Source organism: Anopheles nili, chromosome 3, assembly GCF_943737925.1.
Source record: "Anopheles nili chromosome 3, idAnoNiliSN_F5_01, whole genome shotgun sequence".
Taxonomy (NCBI): Eukaryota; Metazoa; Arthropoda; class Insecta; order Diptera; family Culicidae; genus Anopheles; species Anopheles nili.
Genome location: NC_071292.1, coordinates 2,007,239 through 2,026,575, shown reverse-complemented (window position 1 = coordinate 2,026,575; position 19,337 = coordinate 2,007,239). Strand labels below are relative to the sequence as shown.

Genomic DNA, 19,337 nt, shown 5'->3' with positions numbered 1-19,337 from the left:
CAAAAAAATAATAGCCACTGCAGTGTTCGCATGTACCCAAAACTTTCTGGTCATTTTTCCATACTGCTTCCTAGGTGTTCGCCGAAGTAAGATTAAAAAGAAGCGATTGCTTGTCTTGCTCGAAAAGAATGAAAATTTTCCAACAATGAACAGGGCTCCCATCGTATCGAACACATTCCGTTGCTATGTTGGAATGTCACTATGCATGGCGCAGAGTGAATGAAGTCAAAAGAAACAAAACGACCAGCAAGCGAAAGAGGATAAGATGAATGACACCTAAATGCATTTTCATTAACTCGTCTAGCTCTCGCTCTAGCCAACAGGGCTGAGCCCATCAATTGCTAACAGTTCGCTGGTAGAAGCCGTGAAAACCTTTTCCCTTCACAACTGCACCTATACGCCCTGCCGGATGTAAGGTTCAAGGAATCATTTGAATAGCGACTTGCTTGAATGCGACAAATTTGCTCTAGATGTGCACCACTTGCACGGCCGTCTTCTGCTCCCCAACATGCCGTTGCACTTCCATTCTTTTTGGGGCTCCGTCGTTCTATGACCGAATCCTGGCAGGTTTTTTTTTGGCCTCCACTGCGCCTCGGTTGCATTTTCCGCATGGTAACGGTGGTGCTGCGCCAGTTGCATACCAGCAGGCGTTGCACTACCAGCTGCATAGCGTTAGGCGGGATGCAAAGATTGAAGAGTAATTTGTGATAAATTTAGCCGTTGAAAAACGATTATGTTCTTAGTTTATCAGCTCCTGGTTTTGACAGCCACTGTATGGCTGGTGCATCGCAATATTTTCATTCTAGTTTTTTGTTGAGGTTTTCACAACCTTGTAGCGATTGTTTTCGATACGACAAGGAAGCTGCACTGACCTACAAATATTTTAACCAAATTGAACAGTGCTGATTTTCTATGCTATGAAGATTTGCGAAATGCTTAACACCACACTATATCAAAAATATATGATCCATGCCATCATATTCCGAAAATTGTCTAAATACTGCATTGGTTGTGGTTGAAAATTTTCCCTAAGCTCCGGCTGCCAGCTACGACCTCACACCCAGGGGTTCTATCCGCTTCTTCAAAAGCTAGGCTTTAGAAACCCTCTCATAATTTGCAGCATTTTGCCTTTTTGGGGCTCTTATCTACCACCGGCCAGCTGTTGAGATGAGTAAGCAAGACAGAAATCGCACACCATGACCGACATTGGGGCCCGCAGGAGATTGTGTGCACATGTGGAATTTATTTAAACTTCCAAGCCCCCGCTCCAACCGATGATATTTTGAGCCATTGAGGGTGCATGTCGAACCGGAACGATGCTGTTGTGAATGTGGGCAACAGAAGGGTTTCAGGCCCAAAGCAACACAACACGCTCCCCAGCGAGCCATCTTCAACATTAAGCAGAACCCAGAACGATCCACGACCAAAAAGAGCCCCAAATGAAGCCATTACGGTTTAGAGTGGCAGCAAGACGATACGAAAGTAGAAATTACTGCTCCAAATCATCTCGGGTGGCATCCTTGGCTGCTGGTTATGGGGATGATAATGTCGAAGAAAATGAGCTCAACTTAGGAACTCGTTTCACCTATACGTACACAGCCAACCAATCGTTCGCCGGTCTCCTCTTTTCTCTCTTTCTCGCTCCCTTTCGGTAGGATTCACTCTCTGTAGGAAACGATCCTTCTCACTTGGTGTCATAATCGTGCAATTATTTCCTTCTTCACGAGCGCCAAGTGGATTCTGTCGATTGGAGGAGGTCACACCCGCTCACAGATAGCAAACCAGCGGCAGGCTCTTTGGCCGGAGATCCCAGTGCCAATATTTGCAACGGTACCCCAGGCGGCGATTTTCACAACAAGAGGTGATAATTCTCCAAGAGCGGCAGTTTTGAACTCTCCCGCGTTCTAACACCAACTGATCCGGACAATATCGCGTCCAATCGAACAATGCGACCTGCAATGGAAATTCTAACCCAGAAAAATCCCACTAACAGAAGGCTAGGCGTCCGCTCGCATCGGACCACTTCAGGACCTTTTCCCTACAGCACGGCATTAAAATTCATTTTTATATCTCCCAGGTGAGGGAATTAACGGCAATAACACTTCAGGGAAAAGCATGAGGTTTCCAGCGGTTGCAGGGGAAACAAGGAGAGGTGCGATCTCGAACGAATCCTGCCGGGAGCATCCGTCTAGACGCGAGACGACCACTGATGAACGGCCGAATGCCCATTGTTTTTGGGGAACAAACGAAACCACCTTCCGATTCTGAAAGTGGACGGCAGCAGTTCCATGCTGTGGCCACTGTGCTAAAGGCAAACAAAAAAAAAAGTCCTTGGAATAACAGAACATATAATACGAGCGTCATCATGCCCCTTTTAACAGGGAAGCGCGATTGTGATTTTTTGTGTCCGTTGGAACATCCTTTTTTCGAGGCCGCACTGCTCGAAGCAATCGTCGAGCAGGAGTCTTTTATGCATATGTGAAGAGCGCATTACGTCGAATTTAAACGTCCCCCGATGACACGAAACTGCCTGCGGGTACTGCTGCCTGGTGTGTATGTGTGTGAAACGGATAAACCCTTGTGGTGGTAGAAATCCTGTTAATCCTTTGCGGGATTGCAGAGCACGAGAGCAGCCGAGGATTATAGGCAACACATCCTTTTGCTTCCCGTATCTCCCACGCGTCCTGATGGGGCTGACGTGATCGAGAGTGTCCTGCGGGTGGGAGCAAGCCGTTATAGTGGACTGTCCGGCTCGCCGGTTGTGTGTTGTCGTCGTCGTCGTCTGCGAGACGGCACATACCACTTGAAATCGCACAACTTCGACAGCTGACTACCGGCAGCTCCGGAGGGACTTTCATGTCGTGCCTGCAGAAGACACACGGTGGACGGCAAACGTGACGATTCTAACGCGTCCGATCTGGTGGCCATGAGAAAACAGTGGCTGGATGTTTCTCGATGCTCCATGTTCCAATGCTCGTTCCAGCGAAGGTCTAATTGAATTTAATCTGCCTCGTATTTATATTTGGATTCGGTTTCCCATGAACGGCTGACTGTCCGTCGAGTCCAGAGACAACCGAAAGTGGGAGAGCGGAAAGCTGAACAACGATGGAGAACCGATTATTATGCTACAAAATCGTCGTTCCCTTTTCTCAATTGTCTGCGTAGAAAGGGAACGACACTCGACGATTCGACCGGGAGACCGGGCACCGGACTGGACACTACATAGAATGTGTGTTATGTGTCTGCGACAAGGACATCTTGCCCGGTGGATGGGTGACTTGTGACTCAGTATATGCCCAAGGACATTCGACGGCCGAACGGGGCAACCTGTTGCTGTTGCGAAGCGGGCTTGCAGCTAAGCTCCGAGCCTCTTGGACGGCTCGCTGCTAGCTGCCTCACTATCACGAGGCTGTACCTCTCTAAAACGAAAGGAGCCCGTCATGCATACAGTCATCTGCATGTGAACAAATACACCTTTTTCCCGGTGACCCCGTAATTGGCTTCTAAGCCGATGGGTATTTTCCATCTTAATCCCTTCATAAGCTTGTTTTCTGTGAATTGTTGCTTCCGTTTGAGACTCCCAGGAGCACGCTTGATGAAGCAGCCAGTCTGAAAGTTGTTTTGCAATCGATTGTTTTGTCCGAATGGGATGCTTAAATAAATCTGAGCTTTAATAAAATCAAATGAATTTCCCAAAATGATTAAATTTTCATGGAATAATTATAAATATTTATTAATTTACTAGTAAGAATAAATATAAATGTAGAAACTGTACTAATAATATCTTTGAATATTTACACAACAAGAAGGATAAGTGCTTCTGCTGGATTGCATAAGTCGCACCATAAAATAACGAGCAATACTTGTTCTTTTCTTCTAATTATCCAAAGAAAAAGAAATATCCTAGATCGCGAATAAAATCATATAATGGGAGACGTAGAGATTATTTCTTTAAGCTAAAAGTCTCATTATCCCTACGCCACATCAAATACCCCGGTGTTCAACGGCTTGTACTGAGGAACGTTGCATCTGCATGTGTCGATATTTATACAAAACCCATCCTTCAAGCCTAGTACAGCACAAACATATGAGCGAAAGTGTAACGAAGCATTTCCTCATGCCACATCCAACCAGCACTCGTTATCCAAGCCGAGCTAAAGTGAACCATCTCGGAAAGCGATGGCTGTTTCAAAGTTCATCCTTAATTAGTCTTTGAAAGAAGTCTCCCGTTTACCAGTAAAAGAATCGCAAAACCATACATCGAGCTGGTATATCCTGTGCCAGAAAAAGCGAAACACCTTGAGTAATCTTGGCGAAAGTTGTGCTTCCAACAGCTGAGAGGCTTGCTAAAAACAAATTGATAACATATCGGAAGGATGTGCTTGAACAGTAGTTTGATCGTTGGGAAATACGTTTTACTCCATAATGAGGAAGGAAGTAGTCCATATTTCAGCAAGTCATTCTCCCATGTCTACCTCATTCAGGGGTAGACTTCATAGTGCAAGCAAGGATCTACGTACATGTGGGGAAAAAGGCCAGTAAAATTTAGCCTCATTAATGGCCACCACACCTGTGGCGTGCTGAGTCAGTTGATGGTTTTTAGGAAGTAATAAATTTACCCACCATCACACGCCGAGTGGTGGAGAAAGTTAGCCTGCAAGTAAGTAGCGCCTTAACCACACATATGACGGTAGAAACGAAGCGTACCCGAGTGCCACGAGTGTTTTTAATATTCACAGCACAATTCAGGACTTCATTCTTTTGAAAATCGATTTTGAATTACGGCTAGATACTACGAGCTTAAGAGCATTCTCCTCCTAATGATTTCTCATTGAGGACACGACCAGCAACGGCTGGACACCAAGCGGGAATAAATTCTAATTATTTTCAGTGTGTGGATGGTTGTCTTCTTAAGCAGCGTACCAACGCTGCCACCAAGTGCATGTTTTACGAGGACCAGTTTGCACGTAAAACCCTTAAAGTGTTGGTAAATATAAATGAATGCTCCTTTGCTCGATGGGGCAATGGTGCATTTTACTTCGTTCTACCGCAAGTGCCGTCAATGCGTGATGTTATGGGACGTTATTCCGCTCGGTGGCTCCATACAACCGATCATTTACGCCTCCGTGGGCTTCGTAGGGATCAGTCATGGCACCGCTTTCCTAGCCCATCGAGCGCATGGTAATGAAGTGCCGGTATCGTGATGGAAAGGCATTTTAGCGGTGGCCGTTGAGTGAATGTGCGCCAGCGATTAACAAGAATAATGATCGTCGTCCCCATCGTTTTTCCGCAATGATTGTTGATGCAGCCCGTTGTATCCTGTCTCGCCGTTCGCGTTTTCATGCTGATGATGATGATGATGATGTAGTTTAGTGATGATAAAGACGTTGACTGGCAGGAAATGAGTGGTTTCCAGTGCAGGATGCAGCCCCCTCACACGTGTGCTGATAGTTTGCGCCCGCGCGTTCCTGCTCAATTAGGGCCGTTGCGTGGAAATTATGTGTTTGCGTATCTGTGGCTGCATCCATGCCGCAAGAGGATGCACATTAAGGTGCCCATTTGCGTGGAGGAATGGTGACGGCCATAGAGTAGCTCACCTGATTCTACGACCAAACAGGACATCACCGTCCTCCACGGGTCGAACCGGCGTACGGTTTACTGTGGTTTATATTTTATACGCATCGAAACTGTATGTCCTCCTGTCCAGGATGGAGCTATGCTTTGCGTGATGGGAGCGCTCAAATTTGGCCGTGTTCGTCAAAAACAACCCTGCAACCCGATGCGACCTGTTCGCGAACGTTCTCATCCGTTCGTTACCGCCATCGAAACCCTTAATTGAATCATTTCAGAATGCGTCTCTCCTACGGCTATGCGAGTCTGCCAACGCAATGCACGACGAACGTTGATTGCGGATACAGTGCACGTACATTGCACGGTGGGTTTCGTCCGAGACGGGTTGTCCCTAGGGATGCGGGGACCTAGGATTAGCGCGTTCGTTTGGGTGCCTGCAAAAGGAGCAAATGAATTTACCCGATCGATCGCGGTTCAAATCGAAAATACTTCCCCAACTGGCGAATAACGTCGATTCTAGATCGAACAAAACCACCCACGTAGCGTGTTGCCATTCGGGTTTGTTGGGCGACGGAATGTTGCGGTACTGTACCCTGCGGGGGAACGTGCCAATAAAAGAAATGTAAACCTCGTTAAGCGATCAGTTTAAGCGATAGCCGTGTCGGTGTCTCAATTCCATCAAATTTATCACACGGCGGTGTGTCGCTGGTCAGAAGAAACGGAAACCAATCCCGGGGAACATGCTGTGCATTTTGTTCAATTTTGGGTAAGGAAATTGCACGGAGAGAGAAGGTCTATTTCGATAAGTGCCGCAGGTTGGATGATTATAATGGAAATTTAAATAAATTAGTTACCGATGTTTGTATTGATTTTGTACAGTACATGTACGGAAGAATGAAGATAAATTTAGGGTACATTTTCCTTACAAACCTATAATCGTTCGTTATATATTGTAACGTATTACAACTAAGCATAACTGTATGTAAGAGCAAAACAAACTACCATTTCAAACGTACGTAATATAAGATAACATATAACTAGCACAAATTCGAAAGAGGTACTACATGAGAAAGGGGTACGTACGCTTACAATCACTAGCGTTGAACTCTACGTTTCATCTGCTTATTTGTGCTGGAAAGCTCAAAGAGCTTTGGCCTCAAGTGACTTAATGCTAAAGTCAAATAACTACCACCCTGGCGGCATTGCTTTCTCTGCTCCGTCCAAACAATACCACTTACCTCAAAGTCAAAATTATTTCTCGGGATATCTACCGCCCTCCTGAAGCACCGACGGTGGATTGTTTTCTTAAGATGTGCCTTCTCCTGCATCTATTACACAACATGAGCCGAGCGCAGCACTTACAATAGTCACCAATAGCGTAGCTAAAGAGAGGGATGAGGCGTACTACAGATTGGCATGGAGGCGAAAATAATGGACCCGAGGATCTCAAGAGCATCCAGACAACAATGGTGTACTAGTGACTTATTGTTGTGTTTTGGAGTTCCCGACGCAACGCTACTTGTCGGGTTCTTGCAAGTTTTGGGTTTTCCACTTAAGAATAACTACATCAGCACCCCAAACACTAACCTGGTTTGCAGCTTCCTGGCCGCGAGGCAGCCGAGGAAGGGGGGAAGAGAAAGTTTTAATTAAGGAAATATTTGCTCTACCGCTTCTACTCGATGATGGAGCACCTTGCTCTAGAGTTGGCAGGGCCAGAGCAAGGATAATCTTCATCGTACATACACACAGAGCCGCTCGTGTCATGCCTTTAATTCGAGCCACCTATTCTCGAGGCAATTGTGTATGTAAAAGATGACTCGATCTTTCGGCATGAGTTCCACCTTCTGTGTAGGTTTCGTACGATAGCTCTGTGGTCCCCTTCGAGTGCTAATAGTTGTGATGATGATTTCATCACCGACCGGCCCAGTCTCTCATGCCCATCAAACCGTCGATACGAGCAAGCTTTCCCTAATCATTTCCTAATTATGCGCTTTCCTCATACGCGTGGGATGGTGCTTGCGCGGTAATCTGATTCGCCATTCATGTTTGCCAACGCGCCTTGTTCACTCCATAAATTGTCCATTACGCTAATTATGCTGCTGCAATGCACGAAGCTGTGGGAAAATGGAAATGGGAAATGAGATCCATTTGTACCGCGGTGTTTCGGGACTAATTTCATCGCCGTCAGATTTGAATCGAATTAGTGCTGCTTAGTATTTAGTGTAGTTGGTTGATTTAACGCCTAAAAGCCTGCCGGTCAAATCTTTCTTACGTCTCGCTCAATTGATTCTGCATGCTGAACCTCTTTCGTATTTGTCTAACTTTGATTTGTTTTTATTTTGACTTGCCTTATTTGCAGATGCACCATCCGATCCAGATGAAACCAGCCGACAGCGAGAATCGAAATGGTAAGTGGAAAAACGGATAGCTTTGACAGGTTTAATCGTTTTAGCCTGTTAAGGATTCCATTTACGCAGAGTAGCTCCGATATTGACTTTATTTCCACCAAGGAAACTATCCCTGGTGGATTTGTTCTCAAGTATATCGTAATTAAATTCAGCTAACCCTCGCCAACTATCCAAATGGCTTCCAAATGCCTTCGATACTATCATCGGTAGCAGCGACAATTCGCTACTTGGAGCCATCCGTTTAAGTGAATGTCAATTTCAATTCTTCTATGTTGGCAACGATGATAATAGGCAGCCAAAAAAGGAACTCCAGATTAACAATAAAGGAAAGAGGCCGACAGGTTCAGCACATTGCTCAAACTTTTAATTCAATATCAACGTTTTCTTCGGTGTGTTTCTTCGACATGATGGTGAATCATTTACTCATCAGGTATGGAAAAAAGTATGCTTAATTATTTGCAAAGAATGCTGTTCTATGGAGGGATGTTTTTTTCATTCGTTGTGCATCTTGTAATTGTCCTAGGCTATCATCGTATCATACGTCGCATTCGATGCGATAATATTGCATTGATATGGGGTAATACGTAAATACATTTTTAGGTTTTCAAACATAACATTCTCCTCTAACAAAACATGTCATGTCTAAAAGAAAACCGAAGAAAATTCTGTATAATATCGATGGTAGATGATTGAAAAAGAAATAATCGTTATTGAGCCAGTGTAAACACGGTTCAAAGCAACGATAAATGTCTGTCTCTACCGCAGTCCTCTCATTGAAACGGATTTTTCATTCTGCCATGCTGAAGCACGAGCAGAAAAAGTTTGGGAAATTGAAGCGTACCGGTCCGGAAATTTGAAGAATTCAATTATCAGTGTCACTTTTCTTACATTAATACTGTACCGGCTGCTTCATCGCGAGGCGATCTCTCGGTAAAACTCAGCGATGGAGCCTTGTGTGCGTTTATTCCCGTTCGGGTGATGGTAGGTTCCAGAAAATCGTGGCAATATACCCGGAACTACCACCGGAAATGAAGTAACCGATAACAACCACCTCAGGCAGCATCATCACTTAAAACGTCTGCACAAATGATAGCCTTTTTCGATCAGAAATTGTCTATCATTATGAGCAAAAATTGAAGTCTAAAAATACTATTTCTTGGTTCACATTTATGAAAATGTTTCTTAGTTTGGATAGGGTTTTGGATAGGGCGTTTTGATTTTCGCTATGTTCTTTTATGTGTTTCTTTTTCGCAACGATATACTATTGCAAGACAGCTTCATGGAATAAAAAATTCAAATAGAAATGATTCCTTTCATTAAATTTAATTTTAATAATTAAGAGCTGATGATGCTGACCCGCAGCAAAGCCTTCCGTTCACCATCATGGTTGGATTCAAATGAAGAGAAGATGTGGAGAAAAGGTTCCTAGGTGGTTGGTTTTCCTTTCCTTATATTGGTTTTTGAATGTTGCATTTATTAAGCGGAATCCTTTTTGCTTCGTGGAGAACGGAAAACCACTCCGCATGAACGTTCACCCGAATTTGCGCAGAATGAAGAGAATGGGTTCGAAATGTATAGTATTTTCCTCCATTTTGCTTTGTTTCGGTGAGATGGTAACAATTGCAACTGAAAATGAAAATAAAGAACACATGTTTATTAGTGAGAATTGACTGTGGTGTGGAATTCCACAATTGGGATTTCGCTAATTTCACTTAAAGGGCAATGGGTAATTTAATTATGGCCCAATATTCAAGTTCAACCTTTTTCAGAGTTTGCATAGTTTCTACGCTGCTTCCTATAAAGCTAGGGACGGTTACCAAAAATAAGCGTAACCCTTTTTAGGAACATGAATGTTTAGTAATTGAAAGGAAAAATTGTTTTTGAAATTCTCAATATATTTTATTTACTATTGCCTAAAATTTTCTTATATTTTATATCAGTCTTTGAGTTTGGCAAAGTGTTCCAGCATAATTTAGCTGAGAGTTGTATAGAGTAATATCATTAGTAACTGTCAAAAAATATCTGTCAACTTGAAGCAGCAGTGTGAATGACTAGTAAGTTTTGTCAACATCCTTGTTGAACATAATCTGTCAACAAACCAAAGATGTTCGTAACCATTAACAATAGCTTAGTTGCCAATTTACCAATAAGCGAGATCTATACAAATAAGAGTTGCGTATCTATAACGGCGTAGTTTTTGAAAAATTAACAATGCACCTCTTTCAGTTCAGTGATAATACCCTTTCGATCAGATCTCAAACCTGTAGCGCTTGTTTAAATCGCGCTATTAGTTCCTTCGGTGTTCAGGAAAATGGATTACTGTTTTACGTCAGCAATATGTGTAGCAGATGTCGCTTTAGTGGTGTTCCCCGCAAGGAATTGGAAAAAGGTTTGCATGAACATATATTTTTGTTATGATTATCACTTAGAATGTTTGTCTTTTTTATAGGTAAACGATGAAGATTGTATGATTAAATAGTAAACGAGTTTGTACGAGAGACCCACTCGCTAGATAAAGTAAATTATGTACTGGAGGTAAACTTCTAGAAGTACTTCTTAAGCTATCATTTATTTTTCAAATTGTATTTCTGATCGGCTTATATTTGTTGTAAATAGTTTCAAATAATAATTGTGGCTTGGTCGGCTTATATTTGTTGTAGATAGTTTTAAATAATATGAACAAGAATAGCAGTACTAATAGGGTTTTAGTACGATGTCCGCAATGATCTTCTGTTACACTTATGAAATAGCTGTTGCCCAATTTACAAAAGATTTTTTTAAATTGTCTTTTTGTTACACCTATAGATCTTTAAAAAAGGGTCAAAAAATCCTTTGAATCAACTTCATTCTTGCATCAAAGGCACAGGTTGAATGACAGGGAGTATTCTGCAAACTTTCTATGCTTTGTGAGCTCGGGGATTTATTTTATATTTTCCTGCAACGCTCGCTGTCGATGATTGCTCCTGTCGATTGCCTACTATATGCTAGTCGGTGCTGGCAACTGCAGTGAATGCTTAGGAACAACGCGCTAAAACAATTTATGGACGTCTAGCGCATATAAACAATTTTTCATTTATCCCAAAACGTAGCAGAACCGGTGGAAGAGCTACCATGTTATGGTCGTTGATAGCAGTAGCCCGAGAATAGCAAATAGTCGAGTTGACCCTCGATTATTGTCCTGTGCGCTATAAGATTTTTTTTATTTTTCATTGTATAGTTAGAGCTTGTCGTGAATGAAGCTCAAGTTTAGCGCACCGCTGCTGTAACAAACGGTGTTTGAGTACATAAAACATGGCAACATATATGTATAGGGTAGGGAAAGAACGAGAAGCTTAAGGAAAAGGCTTTTTTACTGCTTTTTATAATCTATTGAAACATTGCAATTTGCTACCGTGGACCATGATTGTCCAGAAGCGGCAGCACTATTTCTGGTGCCTTGTCGATATTTTACTGCTTAGTGCTTCGTTTATCGTTGTGGAATTGGTTTATGCCCCGAGACTAAAAAAAATCTATGCGGCAATTTTACCGTAACTAGTTTTTCAGTTGGTTTGTGCGATGTTGCTCCCTGGACAGCAGTATAATTCTCCCGAATTTGTGTCAAATGAAGAACCAACTACTGTTTGTTTTTATGACGGGCAGCATAGTTTGATTGTTCCTTTGGGCTTTTGATTGCAATAAACTGATTTCAGAGCAAATTTTAGGTCGTTGTGTGAAAGGCCTCTAACTGTAACTGTTGTAATATGAGGAAGGATTTCATAACTTGGAGCAACTTGCTTTGAAAACTGGATTAAATCAATTTGAATGAATTTTTGTTGAAACATTTTTCCACATCACGATCTTGGCATTGGTGTGGAGATCTGCTAATTGTTGAATAAAATACAGAATTATGTTAACTTGAGCAAAATCTGAAATAAATTTAAAAAATGCAATGCGGGTTTCTGCAAATGAGAGTTCATTCAATAGACTTTGTGTTACCAAAGTTTATACCGCATTTTTCCTTATTTTCTACTTGATGTAATTAGTTAAGAGGTCTGTGAAATGGCACAGTCTCTTTCTGAGGTAATTAAACCTAAACTTTATCAGCAATTGGAAACGAATGGTTTGCATATCTGGGCGTAAATGTCATTCGTGCAGCGCTTGCTTGCCTTGGTGGTGCATAATTGAAACCAACGGTCTCGAACGGCGTTCGGTGTTCTTCATTGGTTTTACCAAGTCGCTAGGTGGTGGAAAATCGAATCTTCTTAAATGACTTCAGCACTGAGGAACGCTGCGTACCGGTGGTGCGTAACGGAGCAATGCGAGATTTATTGGGTGTAAAATCGTCCTTTGCATCTTCTGCTGCTCGTTTGGCGCAGAATGCACCGCTTTAAGGTTGTGCATTTGTGTGCCATGTGGCCGTGGCTAAGTGAGACACCACAAATGCAACTCAATTGTGCCAATGCAGCGGTCGATTCATTTGCGGCGCTCGGATACGATGTCAGATTCGGGTGAACGAAAACATTTCCATCCGTTGTTTTAAAATAGAACTCACGCAAAGTCGCATCGAGCAAAGAAGCGAGGAATTTCGGACATTTTTTATTCTTGTTTTCTGCAAGTGTTGCTCCCAAGCGGGTGAGATTTTGCAACTTTTTTTTTCTGTGAGGTTATCGCAGGGCATTGACATTTCGAATGGCCGCTATTTGAGTTGGAACGGTTTTTCTCTTTTTGAAGACGATGTTTTACAGACTTTAGTTTGCAAGAATGCACGTATTTTCGAATCCACGCTCTGGCTATCGCTTTAGTTGATTGATTCGATTGTTGCCCGGCGACGTCTGCTTCTGCTGTGCTGGGCTTACCGAACGACCACGTCTTAGCCATCTGTTTCCGGGATCCTGTCAGGGTTGCTGCGGTTTCCATCGATTGAGAATGAATGTCCCGCTTACCCACTAAACAACCTCGAAGCGTTAAATGGGTAGACGCCTTTACCACACGTGGCAGCAGAACAATGTGGTGTCGGGTGGCCTTAGTGCTAGGTGGTTCCGATGTCTGTCGATCCCGGATGGCCGATGGAGAGATTGTCGTTTCGGGGACGCGCATCGTAGCGATATCAAAGGACAGCGTGCAAACACCATCCTGTCTCCTTCGGGCCATTTTTCTACAATTTTCCGGTGCGAAGGTTCGTTCTTTGCCGCCGGTTTTGTCGTCGTAATCGCCATCGAAGTGCGAGGCGTCGACACATGGCAGCGCTGTTAGTTAGTAGGAGGTTTATGTTTTATACTTTTCCGCGGTCACTTACGCCATATGGCGGATGTGGACATGCGGATAACGCCTGCCGGGCTTCACCGTGTCCGCTTTCGTTGCTCCGAGGACTAGTCGTTGGTTTTATCATGTCCGCGTACGTTTATACGTTCTTGGTCCGGTGATGATCGCAGAGAACCATGTTTTGCGGTTGACCTGTTAATTTATGCTGAATGCGTTTGCCGACCCCAAAAACCAACCCCAAGCTCGTGAGCGCGTGCTGGTGGCCGCCGTCTACACGGTTCCGGACGTGCCACCGGTGCCGGGGTGCGATTATGGATGTTGTCACCATTTTTTAATGGTTTATTTTTCTCCCTTCTCCGCGTTTGTTTCGCCTTTGGCCAGGAAGCGAGAAAGGACAGCACTCTTACTGGGTTTGCTGAAATTGGAACGTGCGCGTTGGAAGCGTTTTCTTTCTCATTCCGTCGCGTGCGTGCGACGCCTCCCACCGGTCGATGGTCAACGGCTATTAATCAGAGCGCGTGAACTAGCGATAATTTTTCGCTGAAATTTCATTTCTCCTCCTGGTAGGCTAGAAGTGCGCTGAGCGTAGCGCGTGATCAGCCAAGCACGCCTGTTGCTCGATCGTAAACGGCCCCATCGCTCGATTTATGCGCCAGTGTGTAGGTGGCCGACCGGACGGGCACCATTTCTCCATCTCGATCGAGCAGAATTTCCGCCCATGGGGTTACAACGATGCCCACTGACGGCAACTGTCGCGGTTTGAACAGCTGTGTTCGTGTTTGACTACCACTTAATTAACGTTCTTCCTAGCAGCCTTCCAACAGAGACAATGTTTTGAGATCTCTCGTGTGGTGAGCAGGAAAAGCAAGAACGTTCTAATGGATGCTTATGTGGTGTGTCGTTGGTGGAAATTTTCTCACAAAAAAAAGAATGTTTCGAATCTTCTAATTTCATCCCACGTACGCGGAACGACGATCGTCGATGACGTGAATCGCGTGCGTACCCTTGATATGACTTCGATTTATTTGGTTTAGCTGAGAATGCAGGAGTTGAAGAAAATTCTAAACGAAATAATTCTTTTTAGACGCGTTGGTCAAACGTAGGACAGTGAACTTCTAACTGACAGTAGCGAACCTGGGCCTGCAAGCAATGGAAATTGCTTTACAATGTTAATTAGAAACTGAAAGTGAAATTTAATCATCTTCCCACATCCATCCACCTGCCGCCGGGGCGTAATGTTACGTCCGTTCGTCCACTTAAGCATGAAAATGAGCGACAGCCGAGAGCTCATAGTGGTCACGAGTGGCAGCAAATGAAGACCCCCATCAGTGCCAAGCACTCGTGCCATCGTATCCCGCCTCGGGTGACTTCAGCCGCGGTTGTCGTCGGCATGGCTAGGCAATGAAGTGGTCTGACAGGGACAGACTTAACTACCACTGTCTTGTTGATGCTTGCCGGAGAGATTGTTACAGAATTTCTTGCGCTCGAGGGCGGCTCATACGGTTCCGGCTTCCTTTTCAACGGTATCGCATTGCCGGCAGTGTATAGTTCTTCATGATATTTTTTAATTTACCCCTGGGCCTGGAGCATGCCCTGCGGAAATGCCGAAGCAAGCACAGCGAGGGTCTATTGCAAAATGTTTGTGTGCATCGGTGATAGTTGTTGCACTAGCGTTTACTCATTAATTATGGTTTCTTTTTGCTTGGGTCAGCAGATCGCGGCATCGTTTTGCCGCACAAATGATGGACCTCATGGTCAGCAAACACGCAGAGAGGCCTGTTGGTGTGCGGTGAACTAGCGACTTGTCGCTTGCCGACGGGGGAAATTTAATCAACGAAACACACAACAGCAGGGTTTCCTCTTTCCCATTTCCGCGACCTTTGCGTAGAGCACAGAGCAAAGCGAAAAGGCATCTCGATGGCTGACGCTTCATTATGAAAGCTGTAGACTTTGCTGCGCCTTTTAAGCTATACCACTGCTGCGGTAGTTTTACGAACAGGACTGTGGCTTATTAAATGAGCTATCAGCATCAGGTCGCCGAGAACGGATTGTGGTAGTTGAGAGCAGAGTTCAAAGGTTTAGGCGCAAAGGATGAGAAAGGATTTTGAGTTTTTTTTGAAGACGCAATTAGCTGTCCGGCTTTCAGTTGGTTGTTCCATACTGTTATGAGACATATTAATGAGCGAGAGGGATTTAAAATGCAAAGAACGCTGCTAGAAACCGTATAGGAAGTAAATGTTAACATATAGGATGGCGCACTTCTTCCTAGTTTCCCTACTTACCTGTGAAAAGCGACGGCGAGCTGATATGTAAATTGACAGTGGTTAATGTATTCTAGTTCTTAAGCTAGCACGCCTCATAATGTATGCCTCTCTTCCGGTCTTTCATTTTTCTTTCTCGGTTTTGTTGACACTTCAGATGGTCGTTTTATTGGTGTTGCGTTTTGGTGACCCTTGGGCTAAAGGGTCAGTTGAGAATGTAATGGTATGAGCATAAAACAAGACTTATTTCCATGCAATGGTAGAAATGTATGCTTTTCAGTTATTAGAAACGCATGGAAGAAGCCTACCTTTGCTGCACGCGTCTAGGGTATAATGTGTATGACGAAGACGCTTTGGTGTGCAGCATTGGGGGGAGTACTGTTTTGCAGTCAGCATGCGTGCAAAAGACACAGCAACGGAACACTAACACGGCTCGTGTCCACGAAAAGCAAACCATTTGAACTTTGAACAATCGGTAAGAAGAAGGCATGCCTTGTGAGGGGGTTTTGGCATATGTTAGACGCATGAGCCTGTTCGGAAGTGGCAAATCCGTGCGGACAGAAGGCTTCCGGTGCAGGGGACCTGGAAAATGGCATGAATGCCCTTCTGTGTCTGATGGAGGAATATTGATCGGAGATACGGTTGAGAGAGAGAGGTTTGCTTCCCCGGGAATGTTTGCGGGGTATAAAGAAATGGCTTTATTTCGGAGCGCAATATGGTACCGCATTGATTTGAGGAAATGAAAAACCAAAGGGCAAGGAGTTGGACGAGAATGTTCAAAATAGAATAGCACGTGGGACTGGAGAGAGGACTGGCATGGCAGGCTACATGATTCCTTATTCATAGCTGTGTGGCAGGATGATTGTGATTTTGGCCTTTGAAGTGCGTCTGAAATAGAAAATGTTACCATGCCAACCAAATCCACGCTCGGCAGTGACGAAACCATCCCGAGTGGGAGTTGTAGAACGCTCTGTTAATTTCCTTTCATCTTCCTGTGGCAAAGTTTGCTTTGTTCTCTCTCATCTGTACATCGAAGGGCTCAGTTTTTAATCATCACGACGATGCAGCAAAACTACCCAAGCACGAATTATGATTGCCTTCTTCATCTGCAAATAGCAGTGTTGGTGTGCTTTTAGAGTTGACACACTCGATGTCTGGGTTTAGGATTGGTGGTCAGCTGCGACGAAAAGCATGAATCTCGGCAACATTTCATAAACGAGAAATACACGAGTTTCGGGTTGTCCACGGATCTTCCGGTTGACGAGATGCCAGGACGTTAAGTTACCCATCATCATCGAATAAACATCTGTGACAGAGGCGCCACATCCTTCGTCATCGTGCGGAAGAGCAGCGGCATCAATCAAGCGAGTTCTTGCTTTGCGTTTTCTCTGTGCGATTCTTTTACTTCACATGCACATGACGTGAATGCTTGACGAAGGGAACAAGTCGGTCCGAGCGGTGTAGTAGAGTCAGCTCCATGTCATCCGGCGTTCTTCCACTTGGGGTTTTCTACTGCAGCGTGGTGGGGATTTTGTAGCGAGTGGTTCCTAGCGCGTTACGTCAGCTGTAAGCAATTCGAACACCGAAGACAAGACGCACACCGTAGCACGGGCCTGAAAGACTTGTTGAATGCAGCCGAGTGTCGAGTTGACGCGTGCGTGAATCTCAGCAGACGCGGACGTGAATGATGCCGTTTGTCCGATCTGGCTTCTTGAGACGATCGCGACGGGCCGTGGTTTCTCATGTCATTAGTCATCGGGGAAAATTTTGAACGCATGTTTTTACATTTTATTTTATTGCTCTGGCATGTACGCCGAATGGGTGAGGCAGATTTTGGCGCGTTTGAAATTAGCCAAAGCAAACGCGTGCAATCGTGTCACCAGAAAGTAAGGGAGCCGTTTACGTGAAATGAAACGCTGTTCGAAAACTCTCTGAGAAAACTCTCCGTTTGTGTGAGGGAAATGTCTCGTCGAATGTGACAACCCGTCGAGGTGGTTCGTGTCGAAATATTTCCCACTCCAGCTACGGGTTTGCGAGTCTAGTGTCTATCTCCATCTCGCGTTCGCTCCCCTATCACAGATGGATTGCGTTTTCAGTCCCGCCATGAACAGTGCTGATGCACGTGTCGAGGTTATGCAGTGCCTTCGCTGTTGTGTGGTCGCCGCACTTGACTCGCCTCGATTGCATGGTGATCTCTCCGACCAGCTCTGGGGATCCGGTAAGGGAAAACGTGCGAGATCGGTCGGGTGAGGAGTCGAACGGGAATTCCATCCGCTGGAAACCTTTGATCGTGCACGCGGGCGGATTTCTCTAGCGCGATCGTGAGAGAAAATCTAATGCCATTCGAGGTCGTCACTTGGCAGGCACTCAGCTCACATTGCGCGCCAGTCCCAGGTCCGTATGCAGGCGAGTGAAATGAGTGAGCTTTGTTTACATTCGCTCTTCATTCCATCTCCGATCGTGCATAAAAAAATCCTCCACTATGGTGCATACACGCTAAGCATCCATCCGGGTTGGCCGAAGGATCGAAATAATGGACTCGTTTGTGTTGGAAACTTCCCATCTAATCCCGAAAGTCCCCGGTCTCCCTCGTTCACGTGCAGAGCCGTACGATCGCGCACCGCGTGATGACGGGTTGGCGTGATTTATGTACCTTTTCTCTCTTTTTGGAGGCCCTTCTTGGTGCATATGTTAATAGAACTCTGGAGATTTGGATCGGCTCGACGCCGTCCCGGACGGGATCGGACCCAAACTGTTGGCCCATTCGTCCAGAGCTCGAAGACCCAGCTGATGGATTTACCGGCTGCCGATTGAGAGAAAAACGGAGCTGCCTGCCCGAGAAGATTGCACAGTTTTCTGGGGAAAGCAGATATCCATCGCTACGCACCTTTCGAGCGGATCCACCAAAGAAGAACATGCTGCAAGCGCGCTGAGGTACGCACGGGATGGGAATTTTAAAATCTGGCCTGCCAGAAGAATCCGACACTCCTTTTGGGCACAGCATCGGCTATATTGTTGTGCTGCCGTTGTGACACACCTTTACGAAGGGTTCGCGCGCCAGCTTCAACTTCATCCCCCACCCCCAGACTGCGGGTGGGTTGAATTCCGCTCTCCGTACCTTTTTTTTCGAGCCGCGCAGCTGCGACTGAGTGACTTAGTGAGCGCGAGAACGAACCGCGGTGAGATTCGTACTCAGCGCAGTTTGTGGCTTAAGTCATGTGAAACGGAAAACTGAGACAGACAGAGATGGCATGGTGCACGCCAGGCGTCCGGGAGAGACCAAGGGATGGAGTGGTGGATACAAATTATACAAAACTCGCGGCTTGGCCGTCGCTCGCGCGGCCGGCTCTTCGTCATTGTTCATTGCACGCGTGTATGAAATATATATTAGCTTTGAGTTGCGCCGTGAGTTTTGTTTCGGCCACGATCGCGCGCGCTCTCGCTCGAAGCTGACGGTGTAGCGTTGCTGTGCGGTTGCATTAGCCTGTTGCGATACGCCTGCTGCCTATTCGACGGTGGTTTGTGCGTGCTCTGGTGCCGCCGTGATAGTCCGGGTTAGTTTGCTAGCGCCGCATATCGCCGCACGCGTTGCAGTGCGTTACCCACCAAGGTGCATTCAGTCGTTGTTGGTTCGGGCGCGAAAATATTGCCATCAATTGTGTCCTTCCGCGTGTCCGGCTCGCAGTGATTGCTGGACTCGATCGCGACTGCACCGAGTGCGTTTAGTGCGTTTGCATCAGCCATAAGTGTCCGTCTCAAGTGGCCAAGAGTACATAGCAAAGATAGTGCAAGTCATGAATCAGGCAGCAGCAGCAGTGCATTTTGAGGATATGTCTCCATCGCCTCTTCTGCACTT

The 19,337-nt window shown here is 45.3% G+C and overlaps 1 protein-coding gene across 1 annotated transcript in view; it reads left to right on the top strand.

The window, feature by feature from the left end:
- The window catches only part of LOC128726126 (CUGBP Elav-like family member 2), a 164,058-nt gene that overhangs the window by 89,107 nt on the left and 55,614 nt on the right, over positions 1 to 19,337 (top strand). Inside the window, exon 4 of the mRNA XM_053819916.1 lies at positions 7,931 to 7,979. Within this exon, the coding sequence (XP_053675891.1) occupies positions 7,931 to 7,979 (49 nt within the window). The remainder of the gene's footprint in view (positions 1 to 7,930; positions 7,980 to 19,337) is intronic.